At 45.9% G+C, this 27,174-nt stretch overlaps 1 protein-coding gene across 1 annotated transcript in view; it reads right to left on the bottom strand.

The window, feature by feature from the left end:
• The window catches only part of LOC126354735 (uncharacterized), a 603,498-nt gene that overhangs the window by 72,278 nt on the left and 504,046 nt on the right, over positions 1-27,174 (bottom strand). The window contains exon 5 of the mRNA XM_050004601.1: positions 1,324-1,667. Coding sequence (XP_049860558.1) covers positions 1,324-1,667 — 344 coding nt within the window. The remainder of the gene's footprint in view (positions 1-1,323; positions 1,668-27,174) is intronic.

Genomic DNA, 27,174 nt, shown 5'->3' with positions numbered 1-27,174 from the left:
CAGCAGAGATCTCAGTACACTAGTGAACCCTTCCAGCATTGCCCTGCTAGAATTGTCCAAATCCGTTTGGATGCACAGTGGACGTGAATGGATGCCGATATCAGACAGTATGCTTATGCACGTGTCATCTGTGTCGCATCTAGACGTATCGGGGGTCCCATATCACTAAACTGCATACGCTCAAGACCATTACAGAGCCTCCACCAGCTTGAACAGTCACCTGCTGATATGACATTCACAGCAGAGATCTCAGTACACTAGTGAACCCTTCCAGCATTGCCCTGCTGGAATTGTCCAAATCCGTCTGGATGCAGAGTGAACATGAATAGATGCAGGTATCAGACAGTATGCTTATGCACGTGTCATCTGTGTCGCATCTAGACGTATCGGGGGTCCCATATCACTAAACTGCATACGCTCCAGACCATTACAGAGCCTCCACCAGCTCGAACAGTCACCTGCTGATATAACGTTCACAGCTGAGATCTCAGTACACTAGTGAACCCTTCCAGCATTGCCCTGCTAGAATTGTCCAAATCCGTTTGGATGCACAGTGGACGTGAATGGATGCTGGTATCAGACAGTATGCTTATGCACGTGTCATCTGTGTCGCATCTAGATGTATCGGGGGTCCCATATCACTAAACTGCATACGCTCAAGACCATTACAGAGCCTCCACCAGCTTGAACAGTCACCTGCTGATATGACATTCACAGCAGAGATCTCAGTACACTAGTGAACCCTTCCAGCATTGCCCTGCTGGAATTGTCCAAATCCGTCTGGATGCACAGTGGACGTGAATGGATGCCGGTATCAGACAGGATGCTTACGGACGTGTCACCTGCCTGAGTCGTATCTAGACGTATCAGGGCTCCCATATCACTCCACTGCATTCGCCCAAGACCATTAGAGAGCCTCCGCCAGCTGGAACAGTCACCTGCTGATAAAACGTTCACAGCAGAGATCTCAGTACACTAGTGAACCCTTCCAGCATTTCCCTTGCTGGAATTGTCCAAATCCGTCTGGATGCACAGTGGACATGAATGGATGCAAGTATCAGGCAGGACGTTTATACACGTGTCACCTGTCTGAGTCGTATCAGGGCTCCCATATCACTCCACTGCATTCGCCCAAGACCATTACAGAGCCTCCGCCAGCTGGAACAGTCACCTGCTGATATGACGATCACAGCAGAAAGCTCAGTACACTATTGAACTGTCATTGAGTGCCGGAGAATGCGTGACGCAGACAGAGCGAGGCTAAACTCGACAGCTTTCACTTGTGACTCCAAATGCGGAAGCTGGCGGGCGCTCTGCACTGACCCTGGTGACGACGATGGCGGTGGGCACTGCGCCCTTCTCGACGTCGACGGCGGCGGCGGCGGCCGGCAGCGCCAGGGGCGGCGGGTGGGCGGCGGGCCGCAGGTGCCAGCGCACGGGCTGCAGCAGGGCGGCGCCGGCCACCGAGTGCAGCGCGATGCCGCCCAGCACGAGCACGGCGCCGCGGAACTGGAACTCGGCCAGCAGCAGCTGCACCGCCTGCGGCATCAGCATCATGCCCACCGCCGTGCCCGCCATCGACAGCCCGATCGCCTGGCCGCGGTACTTGCTGAAGTAGTAGTTGAGCGACACGAACGTCGACGACCACGCGAAGCCCACGCCCAGCCCTGCGAGCAAACAGTAGCGAGCTGCTTAAAAAAGGAAAAAAACTGCAACAACTGGCATTTCGTGGGGGAGCCAATATTCTTCTTAATTTAATGCAAGTTTTGAGCTTCATGTCCTGCAAAATAGGAGTTAATCACAAACTCTGTCACTTGAAAATGGCGTAAAAGGCCGAAACCTCGGTCGGAAGTAAATGAACATCAGTGCACTCAAATGGCGGTGGGTTCATTTAAATATTATTCTATGACACTTGCTCAGCAACATCAGAAACAGTTTAACAATAAATACGAGGGGTATTCGAGCTCTGGAGTCTCCGATCGTCTAAGGACTTGGAACAGACAGAAGAGACGCATTCCTTCTGTGTGGAATCGTCCAGAGATCATGGTGCGACACAAATGTCATTAGGGACGGCACGCTGCAATCCACAGTGATGTACGGAAGGCGCTCCTGAACACCATGCCTCCCCTCTCAGCAATAGTAGCGTGCAGACACTGCTGTCAATATAGAACCGAGCACGCAAGAGCTCAGCCCCACTTCGAGACATCAGATACAAGGACCAAACTGCTTAGGTCATCGGTCCCTAGACGTACACACTACTTAAACTACACTACTGGCCATTAAAATTTCTAGACCACGAAGATGACGTGCTACAGACGCGAAATTTAACCGACAGGAAGAAGATGCGGTGATATGCAAATGATTAGCTTTTCAGAGCATTCACACAAGGTTGGCGCCGCTGGCGACACCTACAACCTGCTGACATGAGGAAAGTTTCCAACCGATTTCTTATACACAAACAGCAGTTGACCGGCGTTGCCTGGTGAAACTCTGTTGTGATGCCTCGAGTAAGGAGGAGAAATGCGTACCATCACGTTTCCGACTTTGATAAAGGTCGGCTTGTAGCCTATCGCGATTGCGGTTTATCGTATCGCAAGATTGGTGCTCGCGTTGGTCGAGATCCAATGACTGTTAGCAGAATATGGAATCGGTGGGTTCAGGTGGTCAATACGGAACGCCGTGCTGGATCCCAACCGCCTCGTATCACTAGCAGTCGAGATGACAGGCATCTTATCCGCATGGCTGTGACGGATCGTGCAGCCACATCTCGATCCCTGAGTCAACAGATGGGGACGTTTGCAAGACAACAACCATCTGTACGAACAGTTCGTCAGCGTTTGCAGCAGCATGGACTATCAGCTCGGAGACCATGGCTGAGGTTACTCTTGACGCAGCATCACAGACAGCTGCATTACAGCGTCATGATGGTCGCATTCGTGTTTGGCGACATCGCGGTGAACGCACATTGGAAGCGTGTATTCGTCATCGCCATACTGGCATATCACCCGGCGTGATGGTATGGGGTGCCATTGGTTACACGTCTCGGTCACCTTTTGCTCGCATTGACGGCACTTCGAACAGTGGACGTTACATTTCAGATGTGTTACGACCCGTGGCTCTACCCTTCATTCGATCGCTGCGAAACCCTACATTTCAGCAGGATAATGCACGACCGCATGTTGTAGGTCCTATACGGGTCTTTCTGGATAGACAAAATGTTCGACTGCTGCGCTGGCCTGCACATTCTCCAGATCTCTCGCGAATTTAAAACGTCTGGTCAATGGGGACCGAGCAACTGGCTCGTCACAACACGCCAGTCACTACTCTTGATGAACTGTGGTATCGTGTTGAAGCTGCATGGGCAGCTGTACCTGTACACGCCATGCAAGCTCTGTTTGACTCAATGCCCAGGCGTATCAAGGTCGTTATTACGGCCACAGGTGGTTGTTCTGGGTACTGATTTCTCAGGATCTATGCACCCAAATTGCGTGAAAATTTAATCACATGTCAGTTCTAGTATGTTATATTTGTCCAATGAAGACCCGTTTATCATCTGCATTTCTGATTGGTGTAGCAATTTTAATGGCCAATAGTGTAACTTATTCTAAGAACAACAAACACACGTATGCCCTATGGAGGACTCAAACTCCGGCGGAAGGGGCCGCGCAGTCCGTGACATGACGCCTCAAACCGCGTGGCCACTCCGGGCTGCAGTCTACGTCATCTCGTAGGATAATTACAAATGGTTCTGACCACTATGGGACTTAACTTCTGAGGTCATCAGTCCCCTAGAACTTAGAACTAGTGAAACCTAACTACACTAAGGACATCACACACATCCATACCCGAGGCAGGATTCGAACCTGCGAACGTAGCGGTCGCGCGGTTCCAGACTGTAGCGCCTAGAACCGCTCAGCCACCCGGCCGGCGGATAATTACAGTTACAGTTTCACATGAATTTTACTTTTGCAAACCTCAAACATTGTACGAGGGCTATTCAGAAAGTAAGGTCCGATCAGGCGCGAAATGGAAACCACAGTGAAAAACCTGACGGAAGTTTTCACAGATGGGTTGGGCAGTGTCTCCTGTACGTCTGTCGATCGTGTCACATCGCTCTTTACAGTTCTGAGCGCACGGTGAGCATGTAAAGATGCCTAGATAAATGGTGTCTCCTGCCAAGTATTCGAATGGATATGAGCGTTTGGCGTTGTTGGCCGGAAGGCCGCTTGTGGGGCATGTTCGGCCGCATTGGTGCAGGTCTTAGTACATTGGGCGACCTGCGCGCCCGATGGGGATGAAATGATGATGAAGACAACACAGCACCCAGTCCCTGAGCGGAGAAAAGCCCCGACACAGCCGGGAATCGAACCCGGCCCTCTAGGACGGCAATCCGTCACGCTGACCAGTCAGATATCGGGGTGGACTCCTGCCAAGTGTGAGTGCTTGTAACAGATTTCGCCTGATGTTATGCGACCCGCATAACATAATTGTCATGCATATCCTTCTTCGTGACAATTCTCGGCCACACATTGCAAGGGCTATGAGAACGCTCCTGCAGCGTTTGTGATCGAAAGTGTTTGGTCACCCACCATACAGACTGGATGTGCCTCTCATAAATTTTCATCTCTGCTCACATGAAACGCGATCTATGAATACAACATTTTGGCAAAGACTACGAACTGCGGACAAGCTTAGAGAAGTGGTGAAAGCACAGGCCACTGCTTTCTATGACGATGATATTGGGAAGTTGCTACAACGCTACAATAAATATCTAAGTCGAAGCAGTGTCTATGTAGTTAGAAGGTGTAGATAGCTGTTGCTGCTAAAACATTTTTGATTTTCACAGCAGTTTCCATTTCGAGACCGACTGGACCTTACTTTCCGAAAAGCCCTCGTACCTCGAGAGAACAATTTGTTAATAAGTGCATCGAGTGATGCTCTGTAGAAATGCCAGTTGTAAATTTTTAAGTAATTCTATGACAAAGGGGACTGAGTTACGTAAATCTTTATTCATTTATGTAAAGAAGTGAAGGAACTTTTGCATATGTTCTAGTGATGAGCCGTCTCCCACACAATCAGAGAACCCACAGTTACGGCCGGACGAAAGTAATTTCGTCTAGTCACAACATTCTGTATTTGTGACTCACTTGACACGTGGTACACGTCTCGTTTATTGAACACGATGTACAACAGCTTTGACAAAGATTAAGTCTAATGTACAGAATCAACACCAGACATGGTCGTCGATAAACGGCAGGCGAGGAACTGGCTGACACAGTAACTCGAACTAGTATATGGAACAGGCAAGAGTTGTCGTACGCGATGCGGCCAGAGTGTAGATAATAGCACCGAACGAGGAAACAAGTGAGCCTGCCCGAGCCTCGCTGTGCTGGTATAGCTATGCGCCTCTGGGCACCACAGATTGTCGACACTTGACCCACTTTGGCGCCAGAGATTGTATCTACTACCTGGACTGCCACTCACGTATGTTGCAGACAGATGGCACCACTATACAGTACAAAAAACTCTAGCGCACACCTGGCCGAACTGTGCTCTGGTCGCACCCCTGTCTAGCGCTCTGAGTGCAGCAGGGAGTGGAGATGAGGGATGAGGAGGGACAGGAAGAGGCAGCAATCAGACGCCGCTGGATCAAGCAGTCGCCTCGTCAGACGCCAAGCACTTTGATAGCAAGGATACTTCCATTCTGCATTAGGAATACGATGGAGTCTGCGTCATTGCCCAAAAAAGCAAGAAAGTCCAGGTGTCGCATCATTCAATGCAGGAAGGAAATTCTTTACTTTTCGCATCGTTTGAAGGCGATGCAGACTACTGAATATGCCACACGCTATTATGAGATGGAAAAACACTCACTGGAACCTCTTTACAACACAGCCACAAAATCGAAGTGACACCCTTGTCTTCTGACGAATGAGACTGAATGCAGGATGAAGCGGAGGTGGCCATCAGGGAAGAACTGAGTTCTGGGAAAGTAGGGCTGTGACAAAATCTTTTATGGTCGGCATGACCAATTACTTCAATTCATTACTTCTCTTAGTAGAAGGAGATAATCATTTGGTAACGTACAAGGTGACAGTTATTAAACTATATGAAATAAAATTTCGGAACGATTTGCGTTAGGACGTTCAAGCTACATGGGTGGCCGTTGGGCGTGATGTCAGTTACTATGCGCAAGCATGGTTTGGTTTACTGACGAAGCCCAGTTTCATTTGGATGGGTCCGTCAATAAGCAAAACTGGAGCATTTGGGGGACTGAGAACCCGCATTTCGCGATCGAGAAGTCTCTTCACCCTCGGCGAGTGACTGTGTGGTATGCAATTTCCAGTCACGGAATAATCGGTGCGATATTACTTTATAGCACGGTGGCTACTGAACGGTACATGAAGGTCTTGAGGGACGATTTCATCCCCATTATCCAAATTTACCCTGATTTCCACTAGATGTGGTTCATGCAAGACGGAGCTCGACCCCCATCGGAGCAGGAGAGTGTTTGGTGTTCTGGAGGAGCACTTTTTGGGACCCCATTCTGCCGCTTGGGTACCCAGGGGCCTCTGGATTGGCCGCCATATCCTCCGCATCTGCTTTTTGTGGGGCCTCTATTGAAGACAGAGTCCACAGCAATAACCCCAAAACCATTGCTGAACTAAAACAGCCATTTAGGAGGCGGTCGACAGCATCGATGTTCAGACACTTCCGCGGGTCATGCAGAATTTCGCTATTCGTGTGCGCCACATAGTCGCCAATGATCGCAGGCATATCTAACATTCCGTAACCTAAATCTGAATATTTGTAGTGACGTTTACATGTTGAATAAAGTTTTTTTCCACTTTATATAAACCCCACAGTCAATGTCCTCGACTGGGCAGGCATGTCGCTAAAGTCAATTCAGTGTCTGCTTCAACATGGCGTCTGTGAACATTTTTTTGATGTTATGAAACTGACAAAATGCAGCCATCGTTCGAGTTTACGTTCGAGTTTAACAGAAATTAAACTGTGTAACTCCATGTGTTTGACTGTCTTCCGAAGCACAGCCAGATATTCTAAACTCGATATGTGTTTAACTTTATAAACATCACAGATTAGTGCCAAAAGCCTGTATGGAAAGGTTGCTGTAGTTCTGCTCGCCGTATCAGAACTATTTAATGTTCTCATTTAATTAATTAATAACATTAATGCTTTGGCAGGAAACTAAGATTTTGAAAATAAACAGTAGCGATAATATCGTAATTGTAATAGCATTCTGCAATATTCGCCTCTTAGTAGTCGCACTGTGTTGCAGACACGTGTTCCTAGATTTCCCAGCATGTGTAACCTTCAGCATGTAACGGTCTCACTCACACACCTACTCAAAATAGCGCAGCGATGGAGGAAGCAGGGGCGCCGAGCAGGAGAAATGGGGACATTTTCGTAACAAGAACATCGGATAACCATTAGTTTTCTCGCCGAGTGTCGTGTGACACCCACCTGAATTCATCGCCAGCTGATTCGGACGAGTGGTGATGGCGCCACAAACGTACATAAGTGGATAATAACGTCGTGTGACAGTGAACCAAAAGAGTCTCGATCAAATCAGTGAAAAAACGATCTAGATCGCGATGGTATTTTATTAAACGGACCCGTTTCGGCCTATACTTAGGCCATATTCAGCAAGACGTTGACGTTGCGTACAACAACGAGTTGACCTCAGTCACTGGAACTACCAATAGAGCCGTTTCAGCGACTGAGGTCAACTGGCTGTTGTACGCATTGTCAACTTCAGCTTATGGTGTTGTCTGAAGATGGCCTATCTATTTTAATAAAGTACCATCTCGTTCTAGCCCCCCATGAACCATAGACCTTGCCGTTGGTGGGGAGGCTTGCGTGCCTCAGCGATACAGATGGCCGTACCGTAGGTGCAACCACAATGGAGGGGTATCTGTTGAGAGGCCAGACAAACATGTGGTTCCTGAAGAGGGGCAGCAGCCTTTTCAGTAGTTGCAGGGGCAACAGTCTGGATGATTGACTGATCTGGCCTTGCAACATTAACCAAAACGGCCTTGCTGTGCTGGTGCTGCGAACGGCTGAAAGCAAGGGGAAACTACAGGCGTAATTTATCCCGAGGACATGCAGCTTTACTGTATGAAGGATGTAGGTTGCAGTAGGTACTGGGAGATGAAGCAGCTCGCACAGGATAGAGTAGCATGGAGAGCTGCATCAAACCAGTCTCAGGACTGAAGACAACAACAACAACAACAACTCGTTCTAGACTGTTTTTACACCGATTTTATATACATTACTAGACCGCTACTTCCCGAAAATGTCACCAAAAGTTTTGAAATGGTCTCGGCCTCGCAGCAGGGTGTCACACATCATGGTCACAAGAGTGGAAACAGCTCTTTTGGAAGATTACCAATCGAGTGTGAAAGGTATCGTTTCCATGGTGAGCACTCCTTCGGGATCTGCGCACACAATCCTGCATCATGACCTGAAAAGTGGGAAGGCTCCTACTGGTGGGTGCCACGAAAGCTGACGGACAATTGCAAGAGTGTGCACCGGGAAATTAGCCAGTCGATGATGACAGTATGAATGGGGCTCTTTTCATCAGTTATGATAATGGATGAGACACAGATACCGTTGTCAATCTTGAAACGATGCGCCAGTCAGCTCAGTGGAAGCACAGGGATGACATTAAAAAAAAATCGGGTAAGGACCAGTGTTGCAAAATATGATGACTGTTTGTTGGGAGAGTGATGGCTTAATTTGTACGCATTGTGTTCCAAAGGACAAAGGACGCTCCAGTGACCGGTGCAAGATACAAAGATGTTTGAAGCACAAGCTCCTTCGATGATTACGAGAACACTGACGGAAAGTACTGCAGTTGTGTTCTTTCATCAAGACAATTCACCATCGCTCAGGGGGAATATATGCAGAAGTTTCTTCGTGAACACTGCCTTCAGGTAGTTTTTCATGCTGCTTACTCATCTGGTCCAGCTCCTAGCGATTTTTGGCTCTATCCGAAGACACACTCAGTCGTCGTACATTCTTCACGCATGACATTATTCCATCAACGATTTTCCAGTAGTCAAAATAGACTCCTAAACAACCGTTCGCAAGCGCCATGGAATTATGTTGTGGGATGTGTGTATATGAATGTAGGGAGATTGTGTTTAGAACTCTATTTTCTGAAAAAAATCATCCTAATTCCAGAAAATGTTGTGCAGTTGTCTGTTCATCGTACAAAATTTTCTCAGTTTTCTAATCGCCTAAAACGAGTTACAAATATAGATTTTGGAGGTACTCGTCATCTGCTTCGTCGGGAAGTGACTGGCTGGCGTGAAAATTAGCCATGGCCTGGCCTTATGCTCATATAAAAAGAATCATCCAGAATGTAAATACGAGCTGTGAAAGCTTGGATTGAATTAACGAGACAAGTGTAGTCAGATATTTAAAAATGTATGTGGTGTATTTGTGTTGCAGACTGCATAAATTTGGTCAACATGTTCCAAAGGAGTAACAGTTATTGTATTGCCACGTGAGCATCTGACGAGCTGCCAGCAGCAGCCTGATGGCCCTCATTTTGTGAAGATGTCTTCTACATAAAGCCTAAACTCATCATTAATCAAATATTATTGTTATCTAGACTATTGTTTTAACCATTTTGCGTAGTTGATGGCTCGTATTTTTCAGTCCTGCCACACTTATACAGGGTGTATGAGAAATGTTGCGACAGATTTCGATGGGGTGTAAAGGCTGTCTCGAGGAACAAATAGAGGATGGGAAGCCGTGTCCAGAAACGTCATCCAACGACGTTATTTTGTACACTGACAGACCACACACGAAACTTCTTGCCGTGTTGTTTGTTATTGTTGTGGCCGAGCTGTTCTAGGCGCTTCATTCCGGAACCGCGCTGCTGCTACAGTCGCAGATTGGAATCCTGCCTCGGGCAGGGATGTGTGTGATGTCCTTAGGTTAGTTAGGTTTCAGTATTGCTAAGTCTAGGGGACAGATGACCTCAGATGTTAAGTCCCAAAGTGCTCAGAGCCATCTGAACCATTTTTTGTTTGTTATTCATTGATAGGCGCCTGATTGCCACGAACGGCAATTGAGATGATGGAGCTAGTTATTGTGTAGACAGCCTTGTCTCCTATGAATATGATGTGTTTCCTTGATGATGGTTTCAGGAATGGATTTCTATCTGCAATTTCCTTTTTTCCTTGAACCCTCTAAAATCTCCATCGTTTCTCGGTATATGGCAGAAATATAGACTGCAGATGGAAACCCATGCACGAAACTGTCATTTACTGAGGCAACACAGCATCACATTCACAGGAAACAAGACGTGCCTACGTGGTAGCTAGCTCCATCTTCTCCATATTCGATCGAGACAATCAGTCGCAGTCACTAAATTACAAACAACATTGCGAGACGTTCCCCCTGCAGGCCGTCAGCGTACAAAGTCATGTTTGCCTAGTGGCAGGCGCCGGCGCCTACAGCTTCGACGCTCTACAGCGTCGTTGGATGACGTTTCCGCACACGGGTTTCTATCCTAGATTTGTTCCTTTACACCCCATTGACGTCTGCCGCAACATTTTGGGGTCACCATACGTATTAAAGTAATTATATCAATCCAATGAATTTATACACTACTGGCCATTAAAATTGCTACACCAAGAATAAATGCAGATGATAAACGGGTATTCATTGGACAAATATATTGTACTAGAACTGACATGTGATTACATTTTCATTTTCACGCAATTTGGGTGCATAGTTCCTGAGAAATCAGTACCCGGAAAAACCACCTCTGGCCTTAACAACGGCCTTGATACACCTGGGCATTGAGTCAAACAGAGCTTGCATGGCGTGTACAGGTACAGCTGCCCATGCAGCTTCAACACGATACCACAGATCATCAAGAGTAGTGACTGGCGTATTGTGACGAGCCAGTTGCTCGGCCACCATTGACCAGACGTTTTCAGTTGGTGAGAGATCTGGAGAATGTGCTGGCCAGGGGAGCAGTCGAACATTTTCTGTATCCAGAAAAGCCCGTATAGGACCTACAACACGCGGTCGTGCATTATACTGCTGAAATGTAGGGTTTTGGAGGGATCGAATGAAGGGTAGAGCCACGGGTCGTAACACTTATGGAATGTAACGTCCACTGTTCAAAGTGCCGTCAATGCGAACAAGAGGTGACCGAGACTTGTAACCAATGGCACCTCATACCATCACGCCGGGTGATACGCCAGTATGGCGATGAGAACACAGGCTTCCAATGTCCGTTCACCGCGATGACGCCAAATACGGATGCGACAATCATGATGCTGTAACCAGAACCTGGATTCATCGGAAAAAATGACGTTTTGCCATTCGTGCACCCAGGTTCGTCGTTGAGTACACCATCGCAGGCGCCCCTGTCTGTGATGCAGCGTGAAGGGTAACCGCAGCCATGGTCTCCGAGCTGATAGTCCATGCTGCTGCAGACGTCGTCGAACTGTTCGCGCAGATGGTTGTTGTCTTGCAAACGTCCCCATCTGTTGACTCAGGGATCGAGACGTGGCTGCACTATGCGTTACAGCCATGCGGATACGATACTTATCGACTGCTAGTGATACGAGGCCGTTGGGGTCCAGCACGGCGTTCCGTATTACCTTCCTGAACCCTCCGATTTCATATAGTGCTAACAGTCATTGGATCTCGACCAACGCGAGCACCAATGTCGCGATACGATAAACCGCAATCGCGATAGGCTACAAGCCGACCTTTCTGAAAGTCGGAAACGTGATGGTTCGCATTTCTCCTCCTTTCACGATGCATCACAACAACGTTTCCCCAGGCAACGCCGGTCAACTGCTGTTTGTGTATGAAAAATGGGTTGGAAATTTTCCTCATGTCAGCATGTTGTCGGTGTCGCCAGCGGCGCCAATCTTGTGTGAATGCTCGCAAAAGCTAATCATTTGCATATCACAGCATCTTCTTCCTGTCGGTTAAATTTCGCGTCTGTAGCACGTCATCTTCGTGTTGTAGCAATTTTAATGGCCAGTAGTTAATTTTTAATAATAAGTTTTAGAATGGATTATAACATGATTTTAGTATTCCCGTGCGTGTTGTCATTTTAGTCCTTGTTGACTTTTTGGTGTATTAGTAATTGTAACCACGCTCGTCTAGTAAAACGTTTTAATACAGTGGCTAATGATTTGGATATTGGGCACTCAAGTATCATCATTATAATTATCATGTGACTGCTGTTATACCTATTCTGTCACGAAAGTGGAGATGGACAAAACAATACCAAGGATGCTATAATGTGCATAAGTCATCGATATGTAAAAATTAGGACAGCTTTCATTTTACTTTTTACAGTTGTTTTAATTGGTAATTTTGTATCAGTTGTAATGAATCTTATAATAAATGCTTCATGTATGTGCCATTGTCTTTAAGGTACAACTCAAGGTTCAAATGGTTCAAATGGTTCAAATGGCTCTGAGCACTATGGGACCTAACATCTGCGGTCATCAGTCCCCTAGAACGTAGAACTAATTAAACCGAACTAACCTAAGGACATCACACACATCCATTGCCGAGGCAGGATTCGAACCTGCGACCGTAGCAGTCGCGCGGTTCCGGACTAAGCGCCTAGAACCGCGAGACCACCGCGGCCGGCTATAACTCAAGGCATCGAACCGTTGATCACTTGATGCTGATAAATACTTAATGTAGTAAACGTTCGTCACCAGTTTCGTAAAGGCCTCGTCGCTACTGCCGTGGAGGCCGAATTGCCACTGTTGTTACGGGAAGGCAAGTCTGTGAGTTCGTGAAACGGCTTCTGGTGCATTACACCGCTAAGACAATTTGTCCCTGCCACTATTACAGCTACGCCCCAGGCTTAAGCCACAGGATAGGAGAACAAAGGTTCTACAACACTCCAACAAATCAGTAACGAAGTCACACAAAGAAGTTAAAAGGTTTACTTATCTTCTTTACTAGTTTAATAAGTAAGTCTGCATCACTGCGTGTAATGTAACACAAAAGAGGCCCTCAATGGCTAAGTGCAAATAATCGTAGGTCGTGGTCCTGCGGTAGCGTTCTCGCTTCCCCCGCACGGGGTCCCGGGTTCAATTCCCGGCGGGGTCAGGGATTTTTTCCTCCCTCAAGATAACTGGGTGTTGTTGTGTCGTCTTCAACATCATCATTCATCCCCATTACAGTCGGAGGAAGGCAATGGCAAGCGCGGCGGTGCGGGTCTCCTGCATCGTCCCCTAGACACCTCGGAGTATGGGACATCATCAGACCTCACATTACATAGCAAATGCAATTAAAACAACTGTCTGTTCCCTTCCAAGAGTTCACCAAACGACGTTCCCTGTCCAAGCCAGCCCTGGGCAATGATCTATGACCAAGTGGGTTAGAGCTGCTCATCTCTCTTCCGAGTAGGGTTCCGTCCGTTGTCGTCCGAACATTGGCGTATCGTATTCGGCCGGCAATTGGCCGACGCGAAGTCAACATCTACATCCGCAGGGCCGCCCGTGGCGCTGGGGGAACTCGCGCAAGTGGCGAGTCTTTATGGCATTGGCATTAGCTCCCATCTTTGTGCCTGTGGTGCTCTTGCGCAGGCTGTATCTTGTTCTGACGACACACCGCAATCGATCTTCTCTATCACCTCCACCAGTCCATCTTGGTAAGGGCCTCAGAATGATGGGAAACACTCAAGAATCAGTGAAATATATGTTTTGTAAGCTACTTCCTTTGTAGATGAACTGCATTTCCTTATTATTCTTCCAATAAATCCCAGACTGCTATCCGCTTTTCCTACAGTATGTTTCATGCGGTCTTTCCACTTTACATAGCTCTGTGGAGTTACTCCTAGATATTTTACGGTAGTTACTATTTCCAGTCATATGTTGCCAAAAAGTAATCGAACGGTAATGGATCTCTTCGCTTGTTTATGCACAATACATTACATTTAACTATGTTGAATATCAACTGATAGATCCTGAATCAATCATAAGTCCTCTTGATATCTTCCCACAATTAGATGCAGTATTCTGTATGTGGTATTATGCAGAGATTGCCGTGCTGCACCAAAGTCAGTAACGCGAAACACTACCACAGACATTAGCAAGAGTTCGCTGCAATCCACAGCGACGTATGGAAGGCGCTTCAGAAGACCGCGCCTCCCTTTCAGGAACAGGAGCGCCCTCACTTCGAGGTCAGTATAGTATTGAGAATGCAAGACCTCAACCCAGTCCGAGTCCACAGCTGGGCCAGTCCATATCAGAGTGTAGGACAGCGACAGTTAACGTTTCTGATGAACAGTAGGTTCGTAAAGGTTGCAGTTTGTACTACAAGAGAACAGTTTGTTAACCTGAGCATCGAGTGGTGCTTTCGCAGTCAATGACAACTGCAAATATTATACGTTATCTTGTGACAAAGAACTGTCGCAAGCTCAGTAAATCTTTTTATTCGTTCATGTAATGAAGTGAATTAATATTTCATCTATTGTAGTAAAAACGAACCATCTCCCAAAGCACCCGAACAACCCATAATTGTGGCTTGACCATTGTAGTTTCGTCGGGTCATAACACTGGGATTTGCACCTTTCTATAACGTTCTCGTTATCATCTAGACCATTTGTATGTGTTTTGAGATAGGCCTACTGCTGAAATTACATTTACATCTGTGATTCTGTTTCGTTAAGAACGACATGCCAAGGTTTATCGGTAACGAAATCCTGGAGCTAACCGCAGATCTGGTCCGATATTTGGACAGCTCGTATTTTCTTCATTAAAACACTGTGTGGAACCCTATCAAATGCCTTCATGAAGTTAAGAAAAGCGGCGTCAACCTTAAAGCATATGTATCATGGAGGAATAGAGCTAGATGAGTTTCGCAGTATCTCTGTATGTGGGAAACCCATTTTCATTTTTATAGAGGAGATTTTCCTTCTACGGAAATGTCATAATAAATGAGCGTAAAACTGTTCCATAATTCTGCAACAGAAATATAGGCCTATAATTGTGTGCATCTGTCATACGGCTCTTCTTGCAAACGAGAAGGACCTGCGGCTTTTTCCAGTCGCTAGGTACCCTTTTTCCCTCCAGCATCCTCTGATACACTACTGCTAAACGGGCAAGAAATTCTTTCGCATGATGTCTCTAAAGCCTCACAAGTATCTCATCCGTTCCAGATGCCTTTTCCGCTATGGAATGATTTTAGTTAATTTTCTATCCGACCATCATTTCTCAATATCTGCCATTTCAGCATTCGTCCGATGATTGAAAGGAGGATCTCCCATGGTGAAACAGTTTCGGAAGACCTATTTCAGTGGTTCGGTCTTCTGTCTGTCATCTTCCGTCCCAGTGCCAATATGATCATTGTGCGAATGAATAGATCCGTTTACTGGTTTTACATAAGCGTTTTTAACCACTCCGGTTAGCAAAATTTTACTTTAAAATTCATTGAATGCTTCTAGCATTGAGCTCCTTCCGCTCACTTCCGCTTCTTTCAGCTTTTGTTTGTCAACAAGGCTATGACGTCACTCAAATCTGCGATGACTCTCTTTTCGCTTTTGTAGTAACTTCTTAACACGGCTATTACACCACAGTGGGCGTTTCGACCCCTTTAAAACCTGCCCAGCATGTACTGGTCCAAGTCATGCTGAACAGTACTTTTGAATTTTTTTCTTTTGTGCTCCACGTCTTCGACCTCAGGGCAGAGTATTTGATATTCATAGCTCAAAAACTCCGCAGTATCCTGCCCAAACAACTACTGTAGTCATTGATGTTCTCATAGCCTTATGCTCACTATTGACCTCTCTGCGGCAACTGATTCGAAAAGTTTTGCTCTGTTTGCTGCTAGGAGTTCCAGCAAGCTGCTCTCATAAGTTGCTGTTCCTTATCTACATAAATGATTCAGGAGACAATGTGATCAGTCGTCTTAGGTTGTTTGCAGATGACGCTGTCGTTTATCGACTAGTAAAGTCATCAGCAGATCAAAACAAATTGCAAAACGATTTAGAATAAATATCTGAATGGTGCGAAAATTGGCAGTTGACAGTAAATAACGAAAAGTGTGAGGTCATCCACATGAATGCTAAAAGTAATCCGTTAAACTTGGGTTACACGGTGAATCAGTCAAATCTAAAGGCCGAAAATTCAACTAAGTACTTAGAAATTGCAATAACAAATAACTTAAATTGGAAAGAACACGTAGATTACGTTATGCGGAAGGCTAGCCGAAGACTGCATTATTCAAAATTGGCCCTGAGCACTGTGGGACTTAACTTCTGAGGTCATTAGTCCCCTCGAACGTAGAACTACTTAAACCTAACTAACCTAAGGACATCACACACATCCATGCCCGAGGCAGGATTCGAACCTACGACCGCAGCGGTCGCGCGGTTCCACACTGTAGCGCCTAGAACGGCTCGGCCACCCCGGCCGGCACTGCTTTATTGGCAGGACACTTAGAAGATGTAACAAATCTACTAAAGCGAGATCTCGTAAAGAGACAGCCAGTACTACGCTTGTCCGTTCTCTTTTAGAATACTGCTGTGCGGCGTGGGATCCTTACCAGATAGGATTGACCGAGAACATCGAGAAAGTTCAAAGAAGGTCAGCACATTTTGTATTATCGCGAAACAGAGAAGAGAGTGTTACTGAAATGATATAGGATTTGCGGCGGAATCTTCTCACGAAATTCAAATCACAATCTTTCTCTTTCGACTGCGAAAATATTTTGGCGACGACGATCTACATAGGGAGAAACGATCATCATAATAAAATAAGTGAAATCAGAACTAGCACGGAAAGATACAGGTGTTCACTTTTTCCGCTCGCTATACGAGATTTGAATAATAGAGAATTGTGAAGATGATTCGATCAACCCTGTGCCAGGCACACAAATGTGATTTGCAGCGTATCCATGTAGATGAAAATGTTGATGTAGACTGTCAAATCTGAATGTCCCAACAATCTGGATGTTGCAAGATTCGACCAGCCGGTCGAATGGCTATCCACAATTAGGCCCATTCCAAAGTCTGTCAGGTGCTGATAACGGTGTCTCACACTAGTACACAACGCCTGTGTGGCCTCTGCAGTGGTCACCCAACATCTGACTATTCACCCACCTTCATATCCCACCAGGTCTGATGACAACACCAATGTTCTGCGGTCGCCGTTCTACCTGTCACAGAGAGCTGTATCTGTAACTGTCTACATACCCACTGGTGGTGAGTACGTGTAGGAAACTACGTTCACATTCGACCATGTCTTTAGGGGGCTTCACCATTTTTCTCAGGGAGAGTATTAGAGAATTCTTTCTACATCTACATCTACATTCAGACTCCGCAAGCCACCGAACGGTGTGTGGCGGAGGGCACTTTACATGCCAGTACATTACCTCCCTTTCCTGTTCCAGTCGCCGGCCGCTGTGGTCGAGCGGTTCTAGGCGCTTCAGTCCAGAACCGCGCTGCTGCTGCGGTCGCAGGTTCGAATCCTGTCTCGGGCATTGGTGTGTGTGATGTCCTTAGGTTAGTTAGATTTAAGTAGTTCTAAGTCTAGGGGACTGATGACCTCAGATATCAAGTTCCATAGTGCTCAGAGGCATTTTTTTTTGTCCCAGTCTCGTATGGTTCGCGTGAAGAACGACTGCCGGAAATCCTCCGTTCGCGCTCGAATCCCTCTAATTTGACATACGTGATCTCCTCGGGAGGTATAAGTAGGGGGAAGTAATATATTCGATACCTCATCCAGAAACTCACCCTCTCTAAACCTGGACAGCAAGCTACACCGCGATGCAGAGCGCCTCTCTTGCAGTTTGCCACTTGGTTCAAATGGCTCTGAGCACTATGGGACTTAACTGCTGTCCCCTAGAACTTAGAACTAGTTAAACCTAACGAACCTAAGGACATTACACAGATCCATGCCCGAGGCAGGATTCGAACCTAACGAACGTAGCGGTCTCGCGGTTCCAGACTGTAGCGCCTAGAACCGCTCGGCCACTACGGCTGGCTGTGCCACTTGAGTCTGCTTAACATCTCCGTAGCGCTATCACGCTTACCAAATAATCCTGTGACGAAACGCGCCGCACTTCTTTGCATCTTATCTCCTCTGTCAACCCGATCTGGTACGGATCCCACACTGATGAGCAGTACTCAAGTATAGGTCGAACGAGTGCTTTGTAATCCACCTCCTTTGTTGACGGTCTACATTTTCTAAGAACTCTCCCAATGAATCTCAACCTGGCACCCGCCTTACCAACAGTTAATTTTATATGATCACTGCACTTCAAATCGTTCTGTACGCATACTCCCAGGTATTTTACAGAAGTAACTGCTACCAGTGTTTGTTCCGCTATCATATGTTGTTGTTGTTGTTGTGGTCTTCAGTCCTGAGACTGGTTTGATGCAGCTCTCCATGCTACTCTATCCTGTGCAAGCTTCTTCATCTCCCAGTACCTACTGCAACCTACATCCTTCTGAATCTGCTTAGTGTACTCATCTCTCGGTCTCCCTCTACGATTTTTACCCACCACACTGCCCTCCAATGCTAAATTTGTGATCCCTTGATGCCTCAAAACATGTCCTACCAACCGATCCCTTCTTCTAGTCAAGTTGTGCCACAAACTTCTCTTCTCCCCAATCCTATTCAATACCTCCTCATTAGTTACGTGATCTATCCACCTTATCTTCAGTATTCTTCTGTAGCACCACATTTCGAAAGCTTCTATTCTCTTCTTGTCCAAACTAGTTATCGTCCATGTTTCACTTCCATACATGGCTACACTCCAAACAAATATTTTCAGAAATGACTTCCTGACACTTAAATCTATATTCGATGTTAACAAATTTCTCTTCTTCAGAAACGCTTTCCTTGCCATTGCCAGTCTACATTTTATATCCTCTCTACTTCGGCCATCATCAGTTATTTTGCTCCCCAAATAGCAAAACTCCTTTACTACTTTAAGTGTCTCATTTTCTAATCTAATTCCCTCAGCATCACCCGATTTAATTTGACTACATTCCATTATCCTCGTTTTGCTTTTGTTAATGTTCATCTTATATCCTCCTTTCAAGACACTGTCCATTCCGTTCAACTGCTCTTCCAAGTCCTTTGCCGTCTGTGACAGAATTAGAATGTCATCGGCGAACCTCAAAGTTTTTACTTCGTCTCCATGAATTTTAATACCTACTCCAAATTTTTCTTTTGTTTCCTTTACTGCTTGCTCAATATACAGATTGAATAACATCGGGGAGAGGCTACAACCCTGTCTCACTCCTTTCCCAACCACTGCTTCCCTTTCATGCCCCTCGACTCTTATGACTGCCATCTGGTTTCTGTACAAATTGTAAATAGCCTTTCGCTCCCTGTATTTTACCCCTGCCACCTTTAGAATTTGAAAAAGAGTATTCCAGTCAACATTGTCAAAAGCTTTCTCTAAGTCTACAAATGCTAGAAACGTAGGTTTGCCTTTTCTTAATCTTTCTTCTAAGATAAGTCGTAAGGTCAGTATTGCCTCACGTGTTCCAACATTTCGACGGAATCCAAACTGATCCTCCCCGAGGTCCGCATCTATCAGTTTTTCCATTCGTACAGTAAAGCTGCATGTCCTCGGGAAAAATTACGGCTGTAGTTTCCCCTTGCTTTCAGCCGTTCGCAGTACCAGCACAGCAACGCCGTTTTGGTTAATGTTGCAAGGCCAGATCAGTCAATCATCCAGACTGTTGCCCCTGCAACTACTGAAAAGGCTGCTGCCCCTCTTCAGGAACCACACGTTTGTCTGGCCTCTCAACAGATACCCCTCCGTTGTGGTTGCACCTACGGTACGGCCATCTGTATCGCTGAGGCACGCAAGCCTCCCCACCAACGGCAAGGTCCATGGTTCATGGGGGGGCGCTATCATATAGTCATACAATAAAGGATCCTTCTTTCTATGTATTCGCAATACATTACATTTGTCTACGTTAAGGGTCAGTTGCCACTCCCTGCACCAAGTGCCTATCCGCTGCAGATCTTCCTGCATTTCGCTGCAATTTTCTAATGCTGCAGCTCCTCTGTATACTACAGCATCATCCGCGAAAAGCCGCATGGAACTTCCGACACTATCTACTAGGTCATTTGTATATATTGTGAAAAGCGGCAGTAAATGCGCCAGCAGCGTTAGTTGCCTCTCCTCTTGCGGTCCCAGCACACGGGGAGCGCGCCTGGCGGCGGGACCTATCTCGCGCCGCAGCTGGCCGCGCCTTATCGCCAGGAGAGCCGCCACGCGCTCCACGCTCCACTTCCGCACAAACAAGGCGGCTGCAGGCACGTGGTCGCCGGCAGGCAGCACACACCGCCGACAGAAGACTGCCCTCTGTGTGCGACAAACGGTGCAGCCGTCCTAGCTGCACACTCAGATTTCAGAATAACGACGTGACGTCTCTCTCCCTTCTTTGGCAGCAACAGTGTTCTGTCATTTGCAGCGACCAGAAAGGCTACAGGAACTTAGCTATTCCCATTTCCTTGGCGTTCACACATCGACATCGTATGGTACAGTAATTTTACGCCTGTTCAACTGTTGTCCGAGACTTAATACTTGCTTCACATTTACATTTACAGTTATGAGGCAAAACATTGTTATCACTGAAACTTCCTGGCAGATTAAAACTGTGTGCCGGACCGAGACTCGAACTCGGGACCTTTGCCTTTCGCGGGCAAGTGCTCTACCATCTGAGCTACCGAAGCACGACTCACGCCCGGTACTCACAGCTTTACTTCTGCCAGTATCCGTCTCCTACCTTCCAAACTTTACAGAAGCTCTCCTGCGAACCTTGCAGAACTAGCACTCCTGAAAGAAAGGATATTGCGGAGACATGGCTTAGCCACAGCCTGGGGGATGTTTCCAGAATGAGATTTTCACTCTGCAGCGGAGTGTGCGCTGATATGAAACTTCCTGGCAGATTAAAAGTTTGGAAGGTAGGAGACGGATACTGGCAGAAGTAAAGCTGTGAGTACCGGGCGTGAGTCGTGCTTCGGTAGCTCAGATGGTAGAGCACTTGCCCGCGAAAGGCAAAGGTCCCGAGTTCGAGTCTCGGTCGGGCACACAGTTTTAATCTGCCAGGAAGTTTCATATCAGCGCACACTCCGCTGCAGAGTGAAAATCTCATTCTGGAATTATCATCACTGCCCATCGCGATCTGGTGACATCGCGCACGAGTGACGCGAGCAAGGAAAGTACGCGTCCCATTGCGTGCGTTTAAACGCGCACTCAGCAATCATTAAACTCGTCAGAAACTGTCACTCGCTCCCCGCCGGAGACGGCCACTGACACTCGTAAGACCTGCATTCTTACGTGCTGTGACGTACGCAGAGCGGCCTGTCTTTCTCGTGGGCCTCGGGAAAGTATACAGGATGGTCTATTGATAGTGGCCGGGCCAAATATCTCACGAAATAAGCATCAAACGAAAAAACTACAACAACGAAACTCGTCTAGCTTGAATGGGGAAACTAGATGGCGCTATGGTCGCCACGCTAGATGGCGCTGCCACAGGTCAAACAGATAACAACCGCGTTTTTTAAAATAGTAACCCTCACTTTTTATTACATATTCGTGTAGTACGTAAACAAATACGAATGTTTTGGTTGGACCACTTTTTACGCTTTGTGATAGATGACGCTGTAATAGTCACAAACGTATAAGTACGTGGTATCACGTAACATACGGCCAGTGAGGACGGTATTTGCTTCGTGATACATTACGCGTGTTAAAATGGACCGTTTACCAATTGCGGAAAAGGTCGATATCGTGTTAATGTATGCCCATTGTGATCAAAATGCCCAACGGCCGTGTGCTACGTATGCTGCTCGGTATTCTGAACGAGAACGTCCAAGTGTCCGGACCGTTAGCCAGATAGTTACGTTATTTAAGGAAACAGGAAGTGTTCAGCTACATGTGGAACGTCAGCCACGGCCTCCAACAAATGATGATGCCCAACTAGGTGTTTTAGCAGCTGTCGCAGCTAATCCGCACATCATTAGCAGGCAAACTGCGCGAGAATCGGGAATCTCAAAAATCTCAAAAAGCATCAGCATCGATTGCATCCTTACCATGTTTCTATGCTCCAGCAATTGCATGACGACGACTTTGAACGTCGTGCACAGTTCTGCCACTGGGCACAAGAGAAATTACGGGACGATGACAGATTTTTTGCACGCGTTCTGTTTAGCGACGAAGCGTCATTCACCAACAGCGGTAACGTAAACCGGCATAATATGCACTATTGGGAAACGGAAAATCCACGATGGCTGCGACAAGTGGAACGTCAGCGATCTTGGCTGGTTAATGTATGGTGCGGCATTATGGGAGGAAGGATAATTGGCTCCCATTTTATCGATGGAAATCTAAATGGTGCAATGTATGCTGATTTCCTACGTAATGTTCTACCGATGTTACCACAAGATGTTTTACTGAATGACAGAATGGCGATGTACTTCCAACATTATGGATGTCCGGCATATAGCTCGCGTTCGGTTGAAGCGGTATTGAATAGCATATTTCATGACAGGTGGATTGGTCGTCAAAGCACCATAGCATGGCCCGCACGTTCACCGGATAACGTCGCCGGATTTCTTTCTGTGGGAAAAGTTGAAGGATATTTACTATCGTGATCCACCGGCAACACCTGACAACATGCGTCAGTGCATTTACAATGCATGTGGGAACACTACGGAAGGCGAACTACTCGCTGTTGAGAGGAATTGTCAAATGTATTGAGGTTGACGGACATCATTTTGAGCATTTATTGCATTACTGTGGTATTTACAGGTAATCACGCTGTAACAGCACGCGTTCTCAGAAATGATAAGTTCACAAAGGTACATGTATCACATTGGAACAACCGAAATAAAATGTTCTAACGTACCTACGTTCTGTATTTTAATTTAAAAAACTTAGAACTATTGACGGCCTTGGGAGAGCCAGTCCTGACAAAACTCTACCATCTGATGAGCAAGATGTATAAGACAGGCGAAATACCCTCAGAATTCAAGAAGAATATAATAATTCCAATCTCAAAGAAAGCGGGTGTTGACAGATGTGAAAATTACCGAACAATCAGTTTCATAAGCCACAGCTGCAAAATACTAACACGAATTCTTTGCAGACGAATGGAAAAACTAGTAGAAGCCGACCTCGGGGAAGATCAGTTTGGATTCGGTAGAAATACTGGAACACGTGAGGCAATAATGGCCTTACGACTTATCTTAGAAGAAAGATTAAGGAAAGGCAAATATACGTTTCTAGCATTTGTAGACTTAGAGAAAGCTTTTCACAATGTTGACTAGAATACTCTCTCTTCCAAATTCTGAAGGTAGCTGGGGTAAAATACAGAGAGAAAGGCTATTTACAATTTGTATAGAAACCAGATGGCAGTTATAAGAGTCGAGGGGCACGAAGGGGAAGCAGTGGTTGGACAGGGTTGTAGCCTATCCCCGATGTTATTCAATATGTATATTGAGCAAGCAGTGAAAAAAAATCAATGGAGAAGAAATAAAAACTTTGAGGTTCGCCGATGACATTGTAATTCTGTCAGAGACAGCAAAGGACTTGGAAGAGCAGTTGAATGGAATGGACAGTGTCTTGAAAGGAGGATATACGATGAACATCAACAAAAGCAAAACGAGGATAATGGAATGTAGTCGAATTAAGTCGGGTGATGCTGAGGGTATTAGATTAGGAAATGAGACGCTTAAAGTAGTAAAGGAGTTTTGCTATTTGGGGAGCAAAATAACTGATGATGGTCGAAGTAGAGAGGATATGAAATGTGGGGTGGCAATGGCAAGGAAAGCGTTTCTGAAGAAGAGAAATTTGTTAACATCGAGTATAGATTTAAGTGTCAGGAAGTCATTTCTGAAAGTATTTGTATGGAGTGAGGCCATCTATGGAAGAGAAACGTGGACGATAAATAGTGTGGACAAGAAGAGAAGCTTTCGAAATGTGGTGCTACAGAAGAATGCTGAAGATTAGATTTGTAGATCACATAACTAATGAGGAAGTATTGAATAGGATTGGGGAGAAGAGAAGTTTGTGGCACAACTTGACCAGAAGAATGGATCCGTTGGTAGGACATGTTCTGAGGCATGAAGGGATCACCAATTTAGTATTGGAGGGTAGCGTGGAGGATAAAAATCGTAGAGGGAGACCAAGAGATGAATACACTAAGCAGATTCAGAAGGATGTTGATTGCAGTAGGTACTGGGAGATGAAGAAGCTTGCACAGGATAGAGTAGCATGGAGAGCTGCATCAAACAAGTCTCAGGACTGAAGACCACAACACCAACAACCTGTTACCAACTGTTCGTCTAAAATTGTGAGCCATATGTTTGTGACTATTACAGTGCCATTTATCACAAAGCAAAAAAAGTGGTCCAACTAAAACATTCATATTTCTTTACGTACTACATGAATATGTAATAAAAAATGGGGGTTCCTACTTTTAAAAAACGCTCTTGATATCCTTATGAGCTATGGCAGTGCCATCTAACTGGCCAGCTATAGCGCCATCTGGTTTCCCCCTTCAAGCTAGACAAGTTTCGTTCTTTGTAGTGTTTTCGTTTGACGCTTATTTCCTGAGGTATTTGGCAAGGTCACGATCAATGGGTCACCCTGTATACACGAAGTGTACAGAGTGTTTGCGTAAGATCGTGTAAAAATGTAACAAGACATAGAGAATGCTCCACTGAATAATTTTGAGGTAGGGAACCTGGGGCCGAAGAAGATAGATTAAATAGATTTTGAAGTAAATTTGCCTGCGGCTTTGTCTAGCATTGCTGTTTTCCATCCTACTTACAACTAACATGCGTACACGTTTACACTTACAGGGCTGTTTACTGACGTGGAAATTCTTTACTTCCTGCAAGGAAACGAGGAGGACGAGCCTGGTTACTGGGAAGAATTTCCGGTTTGCTGGATTGGAAGGGGAGGTCCATGGCCTGCGAGGTTACCTGACCTGAATCCTCGTGATTATTACCTAAGCGGATATCTAAAGTCACTTGTGTATGATACCCCAGAGAATACAGAGATGGAATTTGCTGTAGTCTTCAGACCTGAGAGCGGTTTGATACAGCTTTCCATGCTACTCTATCCTGTGCAAGCTTCTTCATCTCCCAGTACCTACTCCAACCTACATCCTTCTGAATCTGCTTAGTGTATTCATCTCTTGGTCTCCCTCTACGTTTTTTACCCTCCACGATGCCCTCCAATACTAAATTGGTGATCCATTGATGCCTCAGAACATGTCCTACCAACCGATCTCTTCTTATAGCCAAGTTGTGTCACAAATTTCTCTTCTTCCCATTTCTATTCAATACCTCCTCATTAGTTATGTGATCTACCCATCTTCTTCACATTTCGAAAGCATCTATTCTCTTCTTGTCCAAACTATTTATTATCCATGTTTCACTTCCAAACATGGCTACACTCCATACAAATGCTTTCAGAAACGACTTCCTGACTCTTAAATCTATACTCGATATTAACAAAATTCTCTTCTTCAGAAACGCTTTCCTTGCCATTGCCACTCCACATTTCATATCCTCTCTACTTCTACCATCATCAGTTATTTTGCTCACCAAATAGCAAAACTCCTTCATTACTTTAAGCGTCTCATTTCCTAATCTAATACCCTCAGCATCACCCGACTTAATTCGACTACATTCCATTATCCTCGTTTTGCTTTTGTTGATGTTCATCTTACATCCTCCTTTCAAGACACCGTCCATTCCGTTCAACTGCTCTTCCAAGTCCTTTGTTGTCTCTGACAGAATTACAATGTCATCAGCGAACCTCAAAGTTTTTATTTCTTCTCCATGGATTTTAATATCTAATCCGAATTTTTCTTTTGTTTTCTTCACTGCTTGCTCAATATACAGATTGAATAACATCGGGGATAGGCTACAACCCTGTCTGACTCCTTTTCCAACCACTGTTCCCCTTCATGCCCCTCGACTCTTATAACTGCCATGTGGTTTCTATACAAATTGTAAATAGCCTTTCTCTCTGTATTTTACCCCAGCCACCTTTAGAATTTGAAAGAGAGAGTGTTCTAGTCATCATTGTGAAAAGTTTTCTCTTAATCTACAAATGCTAGAAACGTATATTTGCCTTTCCTTAATCTATCTTCTAAGATAAATCGTAGGGTCTGTATTGCCTCACGTGTTCCAATATTTCAACTGAATACGAGATGGAATTAGTTGCCAGAATTATAGCTGCTGTGATGTGATTCGAAACACATCAGGGATGTCTGTACCGGTGCGTCCGAATTTTGTTCGTCGACGTCACGCTTGCATTGAGGTTGATGGTCGTCAGTTTCAGCACATTTTGTAAGATACAGTACAAATGGTAGGTTCATTGTGTCAGTGATGGTATTTGCAGTTAACTAATGTAAATAAAAAAAGTACACAGTAATGTGATTTCATTCCTATTATCTCCTTAAGCTAGCTTCTCCGATCCCGGGTTTCCTGCCTCAAATTGTTTAGTGGAGCATCCTGTATGTCGTGTCAAAGTTTTGCGCGCTCTTATGGAAACCCCATTTAGATGCATTGGGAATCGTTCTAGCGACGACAGGGTCCGCAATTGTGGAAATCCACTGACATAGGCGACACTGGAAAAGGACAGGTCGTTATCAACCGCGAACGAGTATCTCGAAAAGGAAGAGGGCGTTGGGTGTTCGTATACTACTGCCGTGAGTAGCAATGCAAAGTGGTTGATACGCGGTGAAATCGCAGGTAGGTGGCAAAGTGTTGGACGTCGAAGACTCATCAGAGAACGTGGACGCCGGAAGCTTGCCCCTTCTGTAACCCAGGAAACGTGTTGACCAGTGGCAGATGTGGCGAATGAGTACAATAATAGCGCCGGGAAAAGTGTTTCGGAGCACAGAGCCCAGAGCACATTGTTGAATATGAGACCGCCTACATCTCTTCATGCTTGATGTTTTCCCTAGTGGCGATCCCACGTTCCAGCAGGGTGACTGTCCGTGTCACTGTATCACTATCGCGCTACAATGGTGTTAGGAAGATGATCGGGTACTCACGTTCATGTCTTGGCCACGAAATTCGTCCGATCTGAACCTGATGGAACATTTGTGAGACGCTTTCGCTTGACTTCCACGGACCTACAAACCACCGACCCGTAATTTGT

Source organism: Schistocerca gregaria, chromosome 3, assembly GCF_023897955.1.
Source record: "Schistocerca gregaria isolate iqSchGreg1 chromosome 3, iqSchGreg1.2, whole genome shotgun sequence".
Classification (NCBI taxonomy): domain Eukaryota; kingdom Metazoa; phylum Arthropoda; class Insecta; order Orthoptera; family Acrididae; genus Schistocerca; species Schistocerca gregaria.
Note: the sequence above shows the minus strand (reverse complement) of the source record. Positions and strands in the feature narration are given on the sequence as shown.